At 40.4% G+C, this 14,777-nt stretch overlaps 2 protein-coding genes across 2 annotated transcripts in view; one reads left to right on the top strand and one right to left on the bottom strand.

Annotated features, from left to right (window-relative positions):
- The window catches only part of cdk4 (cyclin dependent kinase 4), a 359,603-nt gene that overhangs the window by 19,495 nt on the left and 325,331 nt on the right, over positions 1 to 14,777 (bottom strand). The gene's annotated exons all lie outside the window — the stretch shown is intronic.
- hoxc5a (homeobox C5a) lies at positions 1,811 to 3,377 on the top strand (the record flags this gene model as incomplete). The annotated part of the gene is made up of 2 exons (XM_080548539.1): positions 1,811 to 2,315; positions 3,163 to 3,377. The coding sequence occupies 2 exons, from the start codon at positions 1,811 to 1,813 to the stop codon at positions 3,375 to 3,377; spliced, it is 720 nt and encodes a 239-aa protein (XP_080404665.1).

Consider the following 14,777-nt stretch of genomic DNA (forward strand, 5'->3'; position numbering starts at 1 on the left):
CATATAACAGCCCCATTGACATATATCTGGGGGAAAAACCTTTAAATTGTCTATCTCCCAACTTTGTCTCCTTCCACCTTTGTCATTCGCAAATTCAGAGAGAACACCATTTCAAACCTATACAGGCCTAAGTGCCAAGCCTGCCATTACGTGTCAAACCATAGTAGCATTCTGTAACGCATGATATTTTGTCAAAACCATACAGGGAAACTATGACGGTGACTGAATAGCCAATACACGGTATATAGGCTATACCTATTCCCTTTAAATGTATGCGAAACCATGGAGAATATGGACGCAGAAAAAAGACACGGACAGCTTAAGTTGATTTCATCAGAGGCATCTTTTGCTAGTATAGCCCAATCGCATCATAATAAAAGTATATTGTTATATTCTATCCGATTAGGATGAAGCCTAATTTATGATTTCCATACACACAATTGTTTCTGTTTTTAACAAATGTATGGCTACACACACTTTTGAGAAGAGCTCCACAGCCATAGCAGCCTACACGTCCATTTCAAACTATACTGCAAGGACATTTTCCACGTGTTTACGCTCCACTGCTTTCTATTTGCCTTCAGGCATACATACAAAAAAAGCTGATTTGCTGATAATCAAGCAAACAGCACAAATCAAGATCACAACATCGTTTCAATGATCATAATCATTATTAGGGTCATTATTGTGGCCTTAAGTAGGCACATCAAAACTCGTGGTGGTAGACATTGAGCACGCAAATTTACAATTCAGAAAAGCGGTCATTGGAGTCCAAGACAGTTACAAATAATGTCCATATGCAATGTGCGAGATCCCCCAAAACCCGAAAACAGACAGCCAAAGTGAAAGTGATAGTCTCCTAATCATTATTATTATTATTATTATCAATTATGATAACATAACTGTTGTTACTATATTAGGCCTAGTAATCATAATAATCATAATCATAACAATAATAATCATCATAATCATAATGTGTATTGTTTTGAATAGAAGTTTGCATATATGTCTGTAGACGTATACCACTGAAAGCCAGTGATGCACAGTTTCTCCGTCGACGGCAATTGTTATCATGACACATATTACAGTTTGTACAGGTGTTTAAAAAATGGACCTCTTATTATTTGGAGACTAGCCTACAGTGTAGACTTGCATTGCTGTTTGATGGCTACCACTTTGCTCTGCGGATGCTTACAAAAAAACTAAAATATGACGCCCTCACTGCAGCTCACTGTACAGTCCATGCACCCTGCGAAAGAACTACGTGCATGGGGCTATGTGAGCGCGTGCCTCAAATGCGCATAACTTTTTGGGGTTGTTGTTGCCAGGTAGATCCCGACATAGTTTAGTACAGAGGAGGTGGTGGGATTTAATGCTCTTATCCGTCCCAAGCACCAGGTGACGCTCTCGGCCTGCTGTCCAGCTCTGCGCCGCAGTGCCCCATCAGGGTCCCCGATGCTGCCCGGATATCAGGCGCGTTTCTCTCCATTTCCATCAATAACCTCCAAGTGTGATCTAGCCAAATTTATGACTGGCCAACACAAGCACGTGACTCTTTTTAGACATCCCATATTTGGGCAATGGAGAAAAAAATAAAACACCCCCCACCTATAAATCGTGGTCATTTTTAGGATAAAACCCCCATGAACTTCAAAAGAGCCACAAATCAAACGCAATAACAATAACAACCCTTTATAACTGCTTTCTGTACATTGTCTAACGATTATATTGTTACATACAAAACTTTAATGCAATAATTTTAGTCCGTATAAATGCTTCCATTTCCTGTCCTTTGCGTTTTCTCTCTGAAATGAGCTCTTACGTAGCCAACTCGTTGTTTAAGCAAACTCATGAGGCGTCAGCCTTCGCTTTGCACAACCATGGCTACGGGACTAACCCCGAACTCAACGCGTCCGACTACTGTTATGGAGGGCATGATCACCGCGGATCGTTCGCGTCCCCATCCTCCTCGAGCTCCCTTAGCATGGGGGAGATGAACGGGGGGCTGCGGGGCAATCCAGGCGACTTGACGCCCCGGCCAGAGTCCTCTCCAGCAGATCGTTCACAGAGACGCCGTCTACACGAGCAGACAAGCGGCCAGGGCTCTCTCAATCTGGGACTGTATCACCGCAAACCCGAGACGGACTCGGAATTAAGCAAAATGCCCATCGGCAAGACTCAAACAGGCGAAATCAAAGTCGGCACTTTGCAACCCGTCCAGCCAGTAAGACAGGCAAACCACTCAACTCAGCCACAGACCAGCGAACAGCAGCCTCAAATATACCCCTGGATGACCAAACTACACATGGGTCACGGTAAAGTTGATTGTATCTTTTATTTTGTAGAGAGAAAAAAGAGCTTCCACCCTCACCCCTCTCCCTCTTCCATGTGTTCCCTCGTTTTTTAACCTCTTGAGTTCATTCACAGTTTTTCTTTCTTGAGTTTTATAGGCCGTATTCGGAAATAATAAAACTCGCAGTCGTAAATTTTATGACAAAGGCATCAATTGATCGTAAAACTGTCCTGTTACACCGGAGAGGCGATCTACGTCCAAATTTATGACAGCATAATTGGATAAGCGAGACACAAGTCCTTGCAAATCCTCAACAAACAATGCATTATTCTACATTTTAGTAGGATACTTTTCTGAGAGAAAGGGTGATATTGTGGATTTCACATTGCACTCATTTCTAAGGGAAAACTGTAAGAAATACTGTATGTGGATATGGCCTTGGCAACATGGTAATGCGGCATAGTTTACTGTTTCAGATAAGGACTTAACTCTAACGAACCTTTTCCATATTTAGCAATAATAATAATAACAATAATAACAACACTGTACTTTTCCAGTGAACCTGGCAAACCGTTTTTTTTGGGAAACCCAACTCCATATTAATTTTGAACATTTATCCACCATCCTCATATATAGGTTAGCTTATGCCATATGTTAATATTTTCTAATCCTCACTGAACCGGTCCTTATTGTTTATAATTATATTGATATATATATTTTGAGTCATTGTTGCATGAGCATGACCATATAGCTAGTCGTGAAGTGGAGACACGTTTTAAGGTTAATGTTTTTGGCTGGTCTGTTTCAATAAGTCGTCATATTTACAGTAAGAGTCACTGGTTATGTTTCTCTCATGCTTACACTCCCAGAGGCTGACGGCAAACGGTCAAGGACGAGTTACACCCGCTACCAAACTCTGGAGCTGGAGAAAGAGTTCCACTTCAACCGCTATCTGACCCGTCGCAGGCGCATCGAGATCGCCCATACGCTCTGTTTGAACGAGCGGCAAATCAAAATCTGGTTCCAGAACCGGCGAATGAAGTGGAAGAAGGACTCAAAGCTTAAAATCAAAGAGTCGACCTAAAAGATGGAGCCATTTTCAAACGTTACACACGTTTCTATTTAAGATGACACAAAAAAACTTTCAGCTCCACCCACGTTTCCAAACAGTGACTTTTGTGATGCCATGTTTCAGTGTGATATTAAATATTGACAATTCTTCGATGAAGAATCTGAAGAACATAACTGTAATTGCACCTGTGATTTTGTTGGAGTATTGTGATGTTTTATTTCATACCTGGGAATGAATGAGCAGAATAGTAGGTCTGTTGTAAGAATGAAAACGATGGAAATGAGGAAAGGCAAACTTAGATCATTTGAACGCTCTGTTCTTACTCCTATTTTTTTCCCTTTCATTCTCTTATACTATCTAGTAAAACGTTTTATTTATAATGTTTTCATACCATTATGTCACCTATACCACTGTCATTGTCTTAAGTGTGAGTATACCCTAGAAAGTTCTATCAAAAACGAAGAGAGGTCCGTGTAGATTTTCCTCCAAATTCTCGGTGTGTTTGGTTTTTGTTTCATTACCAGTTCCACTCTGTCATGTGTTCTGAGAGACAACGAGATAAGCATTTTATGTTGCCTGTCGCGCACACGTGTTTGACATCCTTTTGAACAATGTACTGTAATTTGGCTCAATCTGAAGAATGTCTTGCTAAGTGATAAGTTCAAAGTAACCTAGTCAATTTCAAGAGGTCACAAAGAATTAAGATAACGGTCAGTCTGATTATGCAATGTCAATATTTACCATAAAGCATTGGACCATGAATAATACTGTGAAATTGTGTCAAATGTATTATGTAACATGCGAGTATAGGCAAGGTGGTGCTCCATCTTTGGGGAGAAAAGCTTGCTTTCTACTTTAATAATTATTTTAATTATCTAACTAAGCTCATTGTGCCAAGTATAGGGTAATGGGATTGGGCTGTCCAGTGTTAGGTTTGTGACAAATCATTACAAACCACTTAGAATATAAACATGGGAAACATTGGAAACGCATGTGTATGGTTAATGCAGAGATTGGTTGCGGGAAAGGTTGCATCAGGGGCCTTGGCTTTAAATAAAAAACACAAACATGTAGAACAATTATGTAATGTGTAAATGATGTTGAATTCAATAATCAAACGTTGTTGTGCCTATACTGTTTGAAGGAAGGAGAATATTAGAGCAGATAGATGTTTGAAAAAAACGTGTGGGTTCTCTTGACGGTTGTCACGTCCACCATGAGTAGTCTTAACAATTAAACAGTTTCATACACACCCTCGCTCGCCTTCTGGTGGATATCAAAAAGCACAAATTGTCATAACACCCCCATCGATGTTGCACAACAGATGGAATTGATTGCCAAGAAAAATATGAAGGTTTGACTCACCAATGGAATCTATGGAACGAGGATGGCATCGAAATGCACTTCAATTGTTTTTAATACATGTCAGCCCACATGTCTTACACTTAGCCTAGTATACTTTTCAACATTGTATGCAGTTGTTGTCAACTTAGATAGTTCAAGTTTTTGTCTTTGAATTGGACTGAAATTCCTGGAGAGGCATTTGTTTATGTTTGTGTTTTATGGAATAAAGACCAGTGAATTTGGAAAATATGCTCTTGTTGTGTGCTTCATAAACAAGGTCATTTGATTGTTCAGATGGGAAATGATTGGGTTGGGGAAAATATACGGCTAATTCGGTAGCCTTTTTGATTACTGCAGGCAGGAAAACATGCATGGGTTTTTGACTCGTTGGCCCTTAACAGTTCTCAACGTGCACGGTCTCACTCAGACCTTGATGCCGGTTCTCTGTCAGTCCGCACTTCCTTAGCAATTATTTACAGTACAGACGGGTGCCTGTAAAACTTTATAGCCCTGACGCGTCATAAAACTTTAGAGCTGTCCCTAACACCTCCCAAACAACGACAATTGTTTCCTGTCTAACGTAACAGATGCAGGCCAGGAAAGGTCTGAATAGACCAAAAACGCCTTTGATGTGTAGCCTACAATCCGGTCATTGTGGCCAAAAAATAATATATTAATCACAAAATGTGGATGAGAAAAAAATTATTATAAATATGTCAATATTACAAATATAGGTCATATTTAGGCCTAAAAATTTGATCATAAAATACCCGAGTTATAGCATACTCGTTGACATGACACTAGTTGACATGAGCTTATCATTGCAGTGTATTCAATATCTAACAATGTTCACGTAGGTTTATCAGAATCAAAACTTTCAGAACTCGTTTGAATTGAATGATCTATCATAGAGGCGCAACTTTGGACCGGAAATGCATGATCTCATCATTAATCAAATCAGTTGACGTGTTTCTCCAAACATGTCCAAGCACATGACTTTGTGACACATGTTATGCTGTGTGTCCCATATCAGTACTTCAAAGACGACATACATGGAAGGAAACACATACTTTGTTTTGGTGCCTATAAGCTTCTTCTCACTCAAAAGTCCAAATATCATTGTAGCCTATACTCAGTGCTTCTGCATTTTCGTTTCTTAGGGTCCATCATATTTCTCCGGAATAGTAGCCTACACGACTTTCCTTCATGATGTCCTCACGGGAGCTGAGGAGTATCAGTGTGACTGAAAGCTTAAAAGGAGGAACTCCCTGGTGCCAAACATCAACCCTGATACTACGTGTCAACTGCATCAACACAGGCAGGTAACAGTAGGCCCACTTGGACAAGTTCTCCTCTGAAGACCCCCGATCAACTAGGAGAAAGTCTTCTGTCTATGCAGCCTTAAAGGACTTGACTTTCCTGCAGTATTTTCCACGTCAAACCCATTCACGTCAGAGAGAGAGAGAGAGAGAATGAAAAAAAAAAAAACATTACTCACCCTTTTTGTATTGCGGTTAGTTCCTTATAGTGGTCCTGTGTCTGACATCCCTATCGGATAAGTCAGTAAAGCGTGGAGCATGCAGGGTTGCGTTTGTATTGGATATTTTTTTTTCTGTCTTTTTTTCGTCTTCTTTTTTTGACTTTTAAACTTTTGGTGGCTCTGTCTGTATGCAGAAGGGCCTTAGGCTCTGACCCTGAGTGGCTCGCAGGGGAACACGTGATGCCATTAAAGTAAGTTTTATGGTTTGGGGAGAGCTGACAAACCAGCCCCTCAATATATTTACATCATATATAATCTTAACTGTCGTGAATCGCAGCTGTTGGATCCTCTTATCTGAGTGGACGGAGGGATAGGAGACGTTTAGTGTGGGATTATCTAGCCCCCAATGCTTCGCACTCTCATCTCTCGACTCCGGGCAAATGGTTCTCAGACGGTGCCGTAAGTTAATAATCTGGTTTCTTTTTGCTTGTAATGAAATAGACACCTGCCCCCTTGCAACACCCAGGGGGGTTAATTAATACTGTAATGTAATATTAGCCTGAAAAATGCCATGGTTATCCGGCGCTAATGATTTTCAATTAGGCTCTTAACATGTTGCCATTTACTCAACTCTGATTACTTTTTTTTAAAGTGGACTAGTTGTGTGTGTTATGGATATGATGTTTAGTCTGGAGTTCGGCTGAGTTCGTTCCGTTCGTTTTAGCGTGTGTTCGCAATCAGTGTGTGTGTGTGTGTGTGTGTGTGTGTGTGTGTGTGTGTTGTTGTTGTTGTTGTTGTTGTTGTTGTTGTTGTTGATTTGGCTGTATAGGCTCCCAAATACATTGGTTGACATTTCCATGACAGTTCTGGACATTGCAGAAAAGTACTCCTCTTTGTCATTTATTATGCGCCTATATTGTAATAAATGCAGCCGATCACTAATAGGGTATAACTGTGGCATAAATGAGAGAATATCAGGTTGTTTGAAATCACATCAGTGCCGTTCCTGATTGAATCTAAAACCAGTGTCGGTCAGTGTGAGAGTGCGTGTAAACTTAGTAATAAACATTTCATGAATTGATTTTTTAAAACGGCCAGTGCTTGCGTGACATACAATAGCCTATGTCATAACATAATTACATCAACACTGCAACGTATCATACTATCGTTGTGGCACGATCGTACTACTGCAAGGCCTATAGGCTATAACACACTGACGAGGATTGTTCAAACGGTAGTCCTGTCCTCCCAATTAGAAAATCGACTGCGAGTCTGCGACTGTAACATTGTAAGTGGAGATTAAGTTTGATGTGGTTAAGTAGGCCTGTGTTTGGCTTGTCAGGCCTTAGATAAATTACAGTTGCATACATCTTTTAGTCGAGGACTAGGGTCAATATCCTAAAGGTTGTCGACTGGTCAATCTATATCATTGTATAGTGTTTTTTTTGTTTTGTTTTGTTTTTTTCTTGTTTTTAATAAAGCTTTAATTCATTCATTCATTCATTGTATAGTGTACATACAACATCAGATGAGATTGCAGAGGTTCAAAAGGCCATTGAAACATCTTATATGTACATTCAAAGCCATCATATATATAGGCCTTGTGTGGCTATATACTGTATAGGCCTACTGTATATCACAGTATGGCTCAGAGAAGCTATTGTAGTGCGAGTGGCTCACTCAGAGATCGCAATTATACCCCGTCTAACGTTTTAGCATTGAGCATAACAGCAGGCTGGGCTATTAAACCCCGTGGTGCCTGACAGTATCGCGTGAGCACCATTCATTCAGACTATTGAACGCACGAGACAGCGTGTGGAACTCTCATTTTCCAGGCTCTGAATTTGACTTAAAAAAAAACTACGCTGGATGGTTTATGTTGTTTTTCCATTAGGCTAAATGGTGTGAACAGTCAAGCTTTTACATGTAATTATTTGCTTTGTCTTATGTTTGTGGAAAGTGTCCTCTGGGGCTTTCTGTGGGGAGTTTCCACCAGTGTGTAAATATGTGGATATTAGTGGAAATAGATTTGGATACCATTTCTTTGTGGTAACCAAAAGTAAACGGTTCAATGTTCTAACATTGTTGTTGTTGTTGTTGTTCCAATATTACATAATGGCCAATTGCAATTTGGGTCACACAACTTCACATTCAAGAAACTGCTGCAACTAATAGATACTTTGCCGGCACTTGTCTATTCAATGCAATATGAATTCAAATTACGACCCGCCAGTGCTCAGTATAGCTTAGCTAACTGATAGCTATCTAATAGGCTTTTCGCCAGGAAACGTTGAGTGTGTTATTCCTGAATTGTAATCCAATAGGAATAACTACAAACCTATAGGCAAGGTCTATTAGCATGACATTTTCCCCTTAAAAAAGTTTCAGCTTTCAAGGCCAACAATATTTGCAGGCATCCTTTCTATTCCAGGATACATCAAATAACTACCTGAAATACCATTCCTATGACTTTCAACTGCATTTTATAAAAACAGTATGGCTCGATAATGCCTGCAGACTCAGAGGTTTGGTAACAGTTGCATTTGGTATTGTAGACGATCATTACTTAATTATCTTCATAGCGAGAAACATTTAATACATTGAATGGAAAGGTCTCTGCGTTACAATACATTGTTTCTCAAGTTTACACCCTGAATCATCATGTGGATGATCCACCAATACTGTAGCAATGCCAAACCAATGCATTATCAAGGCTAGGGGCCTACTTAAAATGCTATGCCATGACAAAGAACTCACTTCAACAATGTATGAGATGATGCTGATATAACCCACTGACAAAGTGAGAGGCAAACATGCCACTCTCTGAGTGATGTTGGGAATATAAGTCTCCGTAGAGTGATGTCACAGCACAATGGGCAGCTTTCCCTGACTAGGTGATTCACATATGCTAAACTGATCCCACTCCAATCATACTAGTCATACATCCAGTTCTAATCATATACACCGTTTTGTTATTGTAAAACTAATACCACTCACTTGCCTTTCACAACAATTAGGCCACGATTCCCATCTGTATCCCATCGAGACAGGCTTATCTACCTCCCATCGTAACTGAAAATAAATAAAAAACACTAGCAGCACCCCTACGGTCATCCATCATCGGATCTGATTAATTATTAGACTCATTGCGATTAGACACGGTAGGCCTATTTTTTGTTCACAAAGACTTAGTCACAAAGTAGCTTATGGAACATTTCCACCATGGGACTTGACAGTGCTTGACCCAATGTCACAGACTTTTTTGTTTCCGTCCCAAAAAAGATCTTAGCCGTGGTCTCGGGGGGACCTGAGTTGCTGACTTGGGGCCAGGGAGACATTTCTGATATTTCTGACTCCCAACACTCGTGGGATTTAACACTTTTGGGACTTAACCCTAGTGCTTTCACCCCCCCCCCCCAAAAAAAAAAGGGCTGGAGTGGGTCCCAGTCCTGATGGAAAATCCCAACTTAGAACTGATAACAACATTCTAAGCCTTAATCCAATGGTGTGTTCCGTACCCTGTATCTGGCATTTATCCCCCTGTTCTGTCCATCCCATCTTCTGTGTTGCGAAAGCAGAGATGTGCAGTTAGTGGGAGGCGACTTTGTCTGTAGCCCACATTGTAATCTAGCACTTGGCCTCTTTGGCTCACTATCAACCTTGCGTCATTCGAGAGCATTACAGTATTTGAAAGCAGCCAGAGGATTCGAGGCTAACTTTGAGAGTGGGGGTAAACATAGCAGGGTGGGAGCTGGCCATAAAAGTCAGTCAGCCTATGAATGTGCCTGCAGCGCCGTTGGTATGGAGATGGGCACCATGGAATGAGCATTTTGGGTAATGTAGTACTACTGCTACAGATTCTAAGCCGTTACAGATACTCAAAACAATGACCTAATGATCTAAAACATGATGTCACAATGGCTTTCAAGTGCGATTGCTGTGCCTTTACCGACCACTAAAGAAGACAAAAAGTACCTCTTAAAGGTATAGGCTCCGAGATATGACGCCATAGCAAAACAAACAGGGTGAAGCTGCCAGAGAGACTTTTCAAAAACTGTGATGCAACAGACTGGGGAATAGAGCTTGGTGCAACAGAGCGACAGTCCCAAGGAGGAAAAGATTACACTGTAAAGTTGAATGCTATTGGCGCATGCATTTGGCGCATGCATTCTGCCATCTAATGACAGGAAGCAGTAAAACGAGTGGGTGCTCTTGTTCACACTTGTTCACTAGAATAGCTTTGATGAAAGTTCCTCTGTTTTAACGGGCGTGACGTCATATCCCAGAGGCTAATAGACTCATTTATTAAAACTGCCTTTAGGACAACTAATACCCATATAGTCATAGACTCTTACAGTTAACAATAACAACTTACTATTCGAGTATTAACTATCCCACCTTGAATAATATGTTTACCCCTGCAAGTTGTTAATACAAGTCCTAACTTTCAGAAATTACGCACACCCTTTTTCTAACATTTGACATTGTGTTGACACTTGTGTTGCTCTGCTCAACAGCTTGCCTGTCTTGCTTTGGTCCCTTCGTCTTATTGATATGGCTGTGGCCACAGACACGGACGCATGGTGGAATTACCATATGCTAAAAGTATGTCTTTAATGACGCAGTGCATAATGTCTCTCTCTGATTGGATGCGTGTAATGTAGGGGAGGCACTCAAAATAACTCTGTTGTAAAATCTCATTAGATCACTGATGACAAAGCAGTAATTGCAAAGAGAATAATAGCAGTCTAAAGTTGGCTATGGCCAACTACTGCTACAGCCTACAACTTAGCGTGCTGTCAAAGCACTTAAAGTCAACAACGTGTGAAACAATGTATTATCTTTGGAGACATAGTTTGACATAGCCTGTCTTCCAAAATGATACAGTACTTGTTTTTTTATAGAGGTTTATGAGACGGTACTTGTTTTTCTTTATGGGACTGTTCTCCATTTGCTAAACTATCGCATGACCATAATTACAGCCCCTATGAGACTAGCCTAGTTGAGGCTACACAAATAGAAACACAAACAACGTTCCAAACGAGTGCTTTTTATTGGTACAGTACTTCCTAGAAGAATTTACAGTTAGTGAGTCCTGGTGATACAGCTGTCTAAAGTCTGCTTGCTCAGTCACCCGTTTTAAGTCAGAGTAAGTAGGGTACTTGTCCTGAGTGAGGTGTGCCATAAGCTGTGTAATCATTATATATACACTCACCGAACACTTTATTAGGAACACCTGTACCCCTTTTCATTCATTTGGTTGGTGTAATGGTGTGGGGAATGTTTTCTTAGTACACTTTGGGCCTGTTAATACCGATCAATCATCGCTTGTATGCCCACAGCCTATTTGAGTGTTGTTGCTGACCATGTGCATCACTTCATGGCCATAATGTACCCCTCTTCTAATGACCCCTCTTCTAATGACTACTCGTGTCACCCAGCAAAAGTCGTCTCAAACTGGTTTCATGAACATGAGAATGAGTTCAGTGTTCAGCGGCCTTTGCAGTCACCAGATCTGACCCAATAGACACCTTTGGGATGTGATAGAACGGGAGATTAACAGCTTGAAAGTGCACCTGAAAAATCAGCTGCAGGAATTGCGTGACGCAATCATGTTAATGTGGACCAGAATCTCAAAGGAATGTTTCCAACATCTTGTGGAATCAATGCCACGAATTGTTTTGAGACCAAAGGGAGGCCCTACCCAGTATCACTATATGTGTTCCTAATAAAGTGTTCAGTGAGTGTAGATATATATTAGATTTTAAAGTGGTCGGTGGGCGACTAAGTATGAAGTATCGCGGGATTTGGTAATGACCGTACTTTGAGCCGATGGTAATTGGAATACACTCCTGCATCAGCAGCCACTTCCTAATTAAGAGTCACTTTCCGAGGCTCTGATTGAAACTTTATTGTCTTGCCCAATGACGTGTCCACTGACCGCGTCGTCATTGTCCTCAATATCGATCTCCACCACGTATCAGTCCTTAGAACACACTAATGACCTTGGGGTCAACACTGCAGTGCAAGCAGAGGTCATCATTGATTTGAGTGCAGGAGGACATAAGTGAGGTCAGCTTGTAGTATGTGTGTGTGTGTGTGTGTGTGTGTGTGTGTGTGTGTGTGTGTGTGTGTGTGTGTAGGGTACATCTTAATCTCATGTGCATGTTAGTGAACCTTTGCTTTAGTATTTCCTAAGCGTTTTCTGTGGTTAAAGCCTAGCTCATTCTTTATCTGTCTTAAAGCCACAATCAGTAATTTGATAAGCCGTTTTGGGATTTATGAATTTATGATATATACCCATTGATTCTTTAAGTATATTACTTATATGTTCATGCCTCATGCGTGTATAGGCTATATACATCAGTCTTACCACATCATAACCCAAAATAGAAAGGCTGTTTTATTAAAATGGTTACTGGATGGCTTCAAAAAATGTTTTCGCAATTCCCATGTCGTTGTCATAGACTGTCAGACCAGGCTTCCATAGTTCTGTCTATGAATTTGAGAGTGGTAACATGTCTCCAACCCCACCCTTCAGCTCTATGTGGTTTGGCTGAAGATTAGTTGTTTTCCGTATGATGATGATTGTGCTTTGGCTTTACCAATCTATTGAAATTATATTTAACAGGAGTAACATTTCACTAACATGTTAATTGACAAGTTCATAAAAATAAAAATAAATCAGAGGTTATGCATTTGTGGTGCTGAAAAGTTTGTTTCAGGGGAGCCACTGAAAAAACAATTTGAAGGATAGACCTATGGTATAGGCTGCAAGCTATCAGTCAGAGCTTGTAGCTTTGTTTTAGGCTAAAGGCCGATTTAGACTTCTGCGTAAAATCAACGCCGTAGCCTTGCGTGCACATCTCCAAAAATGTAAGAACGCGTCAGTTTCTACGCAACCATAAGCTCTGTGATTGGTCCGCTTGGTAGCACATGATTCCGACTCTCTCGTAGACCAAAATGCGGAAGCCATGACAGAAATGTCATTTACCTTTTCTGTAATTACTCATTAATAAAGATTTGAAAAATTATCATAACCATCGTATTATCTTAGTTTAATGTCATTTCAATGAATCATAGAACTTTTATTTACAACAAGCATAACAACAAAAAGATCGCTATTATGCCGCTTTGTGTACACCGTTCCAACGGAGCCATAGCCGTGCTGTGCATTCCTTATAGCGCGATTCACATTTACGAGATGTACAATCCTGTTTATTTAGAAATAAATGATTAGTTACAGGGAGCCCCATGGCTGTTCGTTGGGTTTAAATTATATTTATGATAGACATATTTAATGTAAAGTTATCTATAAGAACTGTGATTGGTCCGCTTGGTAGCGTCACATTCCGACTCTCTCGTAAATGCGGAAGTCATGACAGAAATGTCATTTACCTTTTCTGTAATTACTTATTAATAAAGATTTGAAAATGTATGATAACCATCTTAATATCTGTCATTTCAATGCATTATAGACATTTTCTTTACAACAAGCATAACAAAAATACGTTTTTTGATCGCCATTATGCCGCTATGAGTACACCAACCAACGCGACGCGGTCCGCGGACCAAGGTAGAACTATAAACTTGGAGAGCCCTCGCGTAGGCTACGGCGTAGCCGCGCGTAAATTCGACGCAGGAGTATAAATCAGGCTTAAGTCTAGCCTATCATGCATTTGAACCAAAAACCTATATAGGTGTTGTGTTGAAACTGCATCAACGTCCAAAAATGTTTTGACTATCATTTTTAAATTTAATTTACAAATAAAAGGACACGAATTAGGGATAAACCATGTAGATATTCCTGTTGCATGATTTTTATTACTATCATTCTAACAGTGTATCCAAATCCCAATGGGCACACAAGTCAGTTCATAGTTGTATATAGATATTAGATATAGTTGTCACGAACACGAATTAACGTGAAATCAATAACACATTAATGCATGGTTGGTTTAAAGTTGAATATTGATGACCTTTTTGGAAATCCAATGATTCAACTTCTTGGCCCAGTGGAAGGTATGTGTTACTTGAAGGAGATGCATCTGTTTAGGTCTGGTGTCCATGGTTTGGGTGGCACCGCATTTCAGAGAAATGCATGCTAAATCCATGCTGCGCAGAAGGGAAAGACTATGAATGGGTGCAGATTTGTGATAGTAAAAATCAGTTTTTCTAAACTAAATAAGGCAAGGAAACCATGAGTCCTTACAGCTTAGAAATACCCGAAACATGTCCATTGACCATACTAAGAACTAGGTTACATGATAGACCAGCCATAGTTGGACTAAGGCTTTATCTCTTGCAGTGCCTATACTGTTATTGAACGAGGCAACCTATCTAAATGCCATTTGTGGGAGACAAATTTCATTGGTGATTCCTCATCAATAACTCCTTGGCAGTGAACTATTGGAACGAGTCAAACGCAAGAGGTGAAACGCCGGTCACGCTAACTAATATTAAAATGTGCCTTCAGCGAGAAAGACAGGGAGAGAGAGACAGGGAGAGAGAGAGGGAGAGGGGGAGAGAGAGAGAGAGAGAGAGAGAGAGAGAGAGAGAGAGGGAGAGAGAGAGGGGGGGGGGGAGAG

The sequence above is a fragment of the Nansenia antarctica genome, assembly GCF_963989245.1.
Source record: "Nansenia antarctica genome assembly, chromosome: 18".
Taxonomy (NCBI): domain Eukaryota; kingdom Metazoa; phylum Chordata; class Actinopteri; order Argentiniformes; family Microstomatidae; genus Nansenia; species Nansenia antarctica.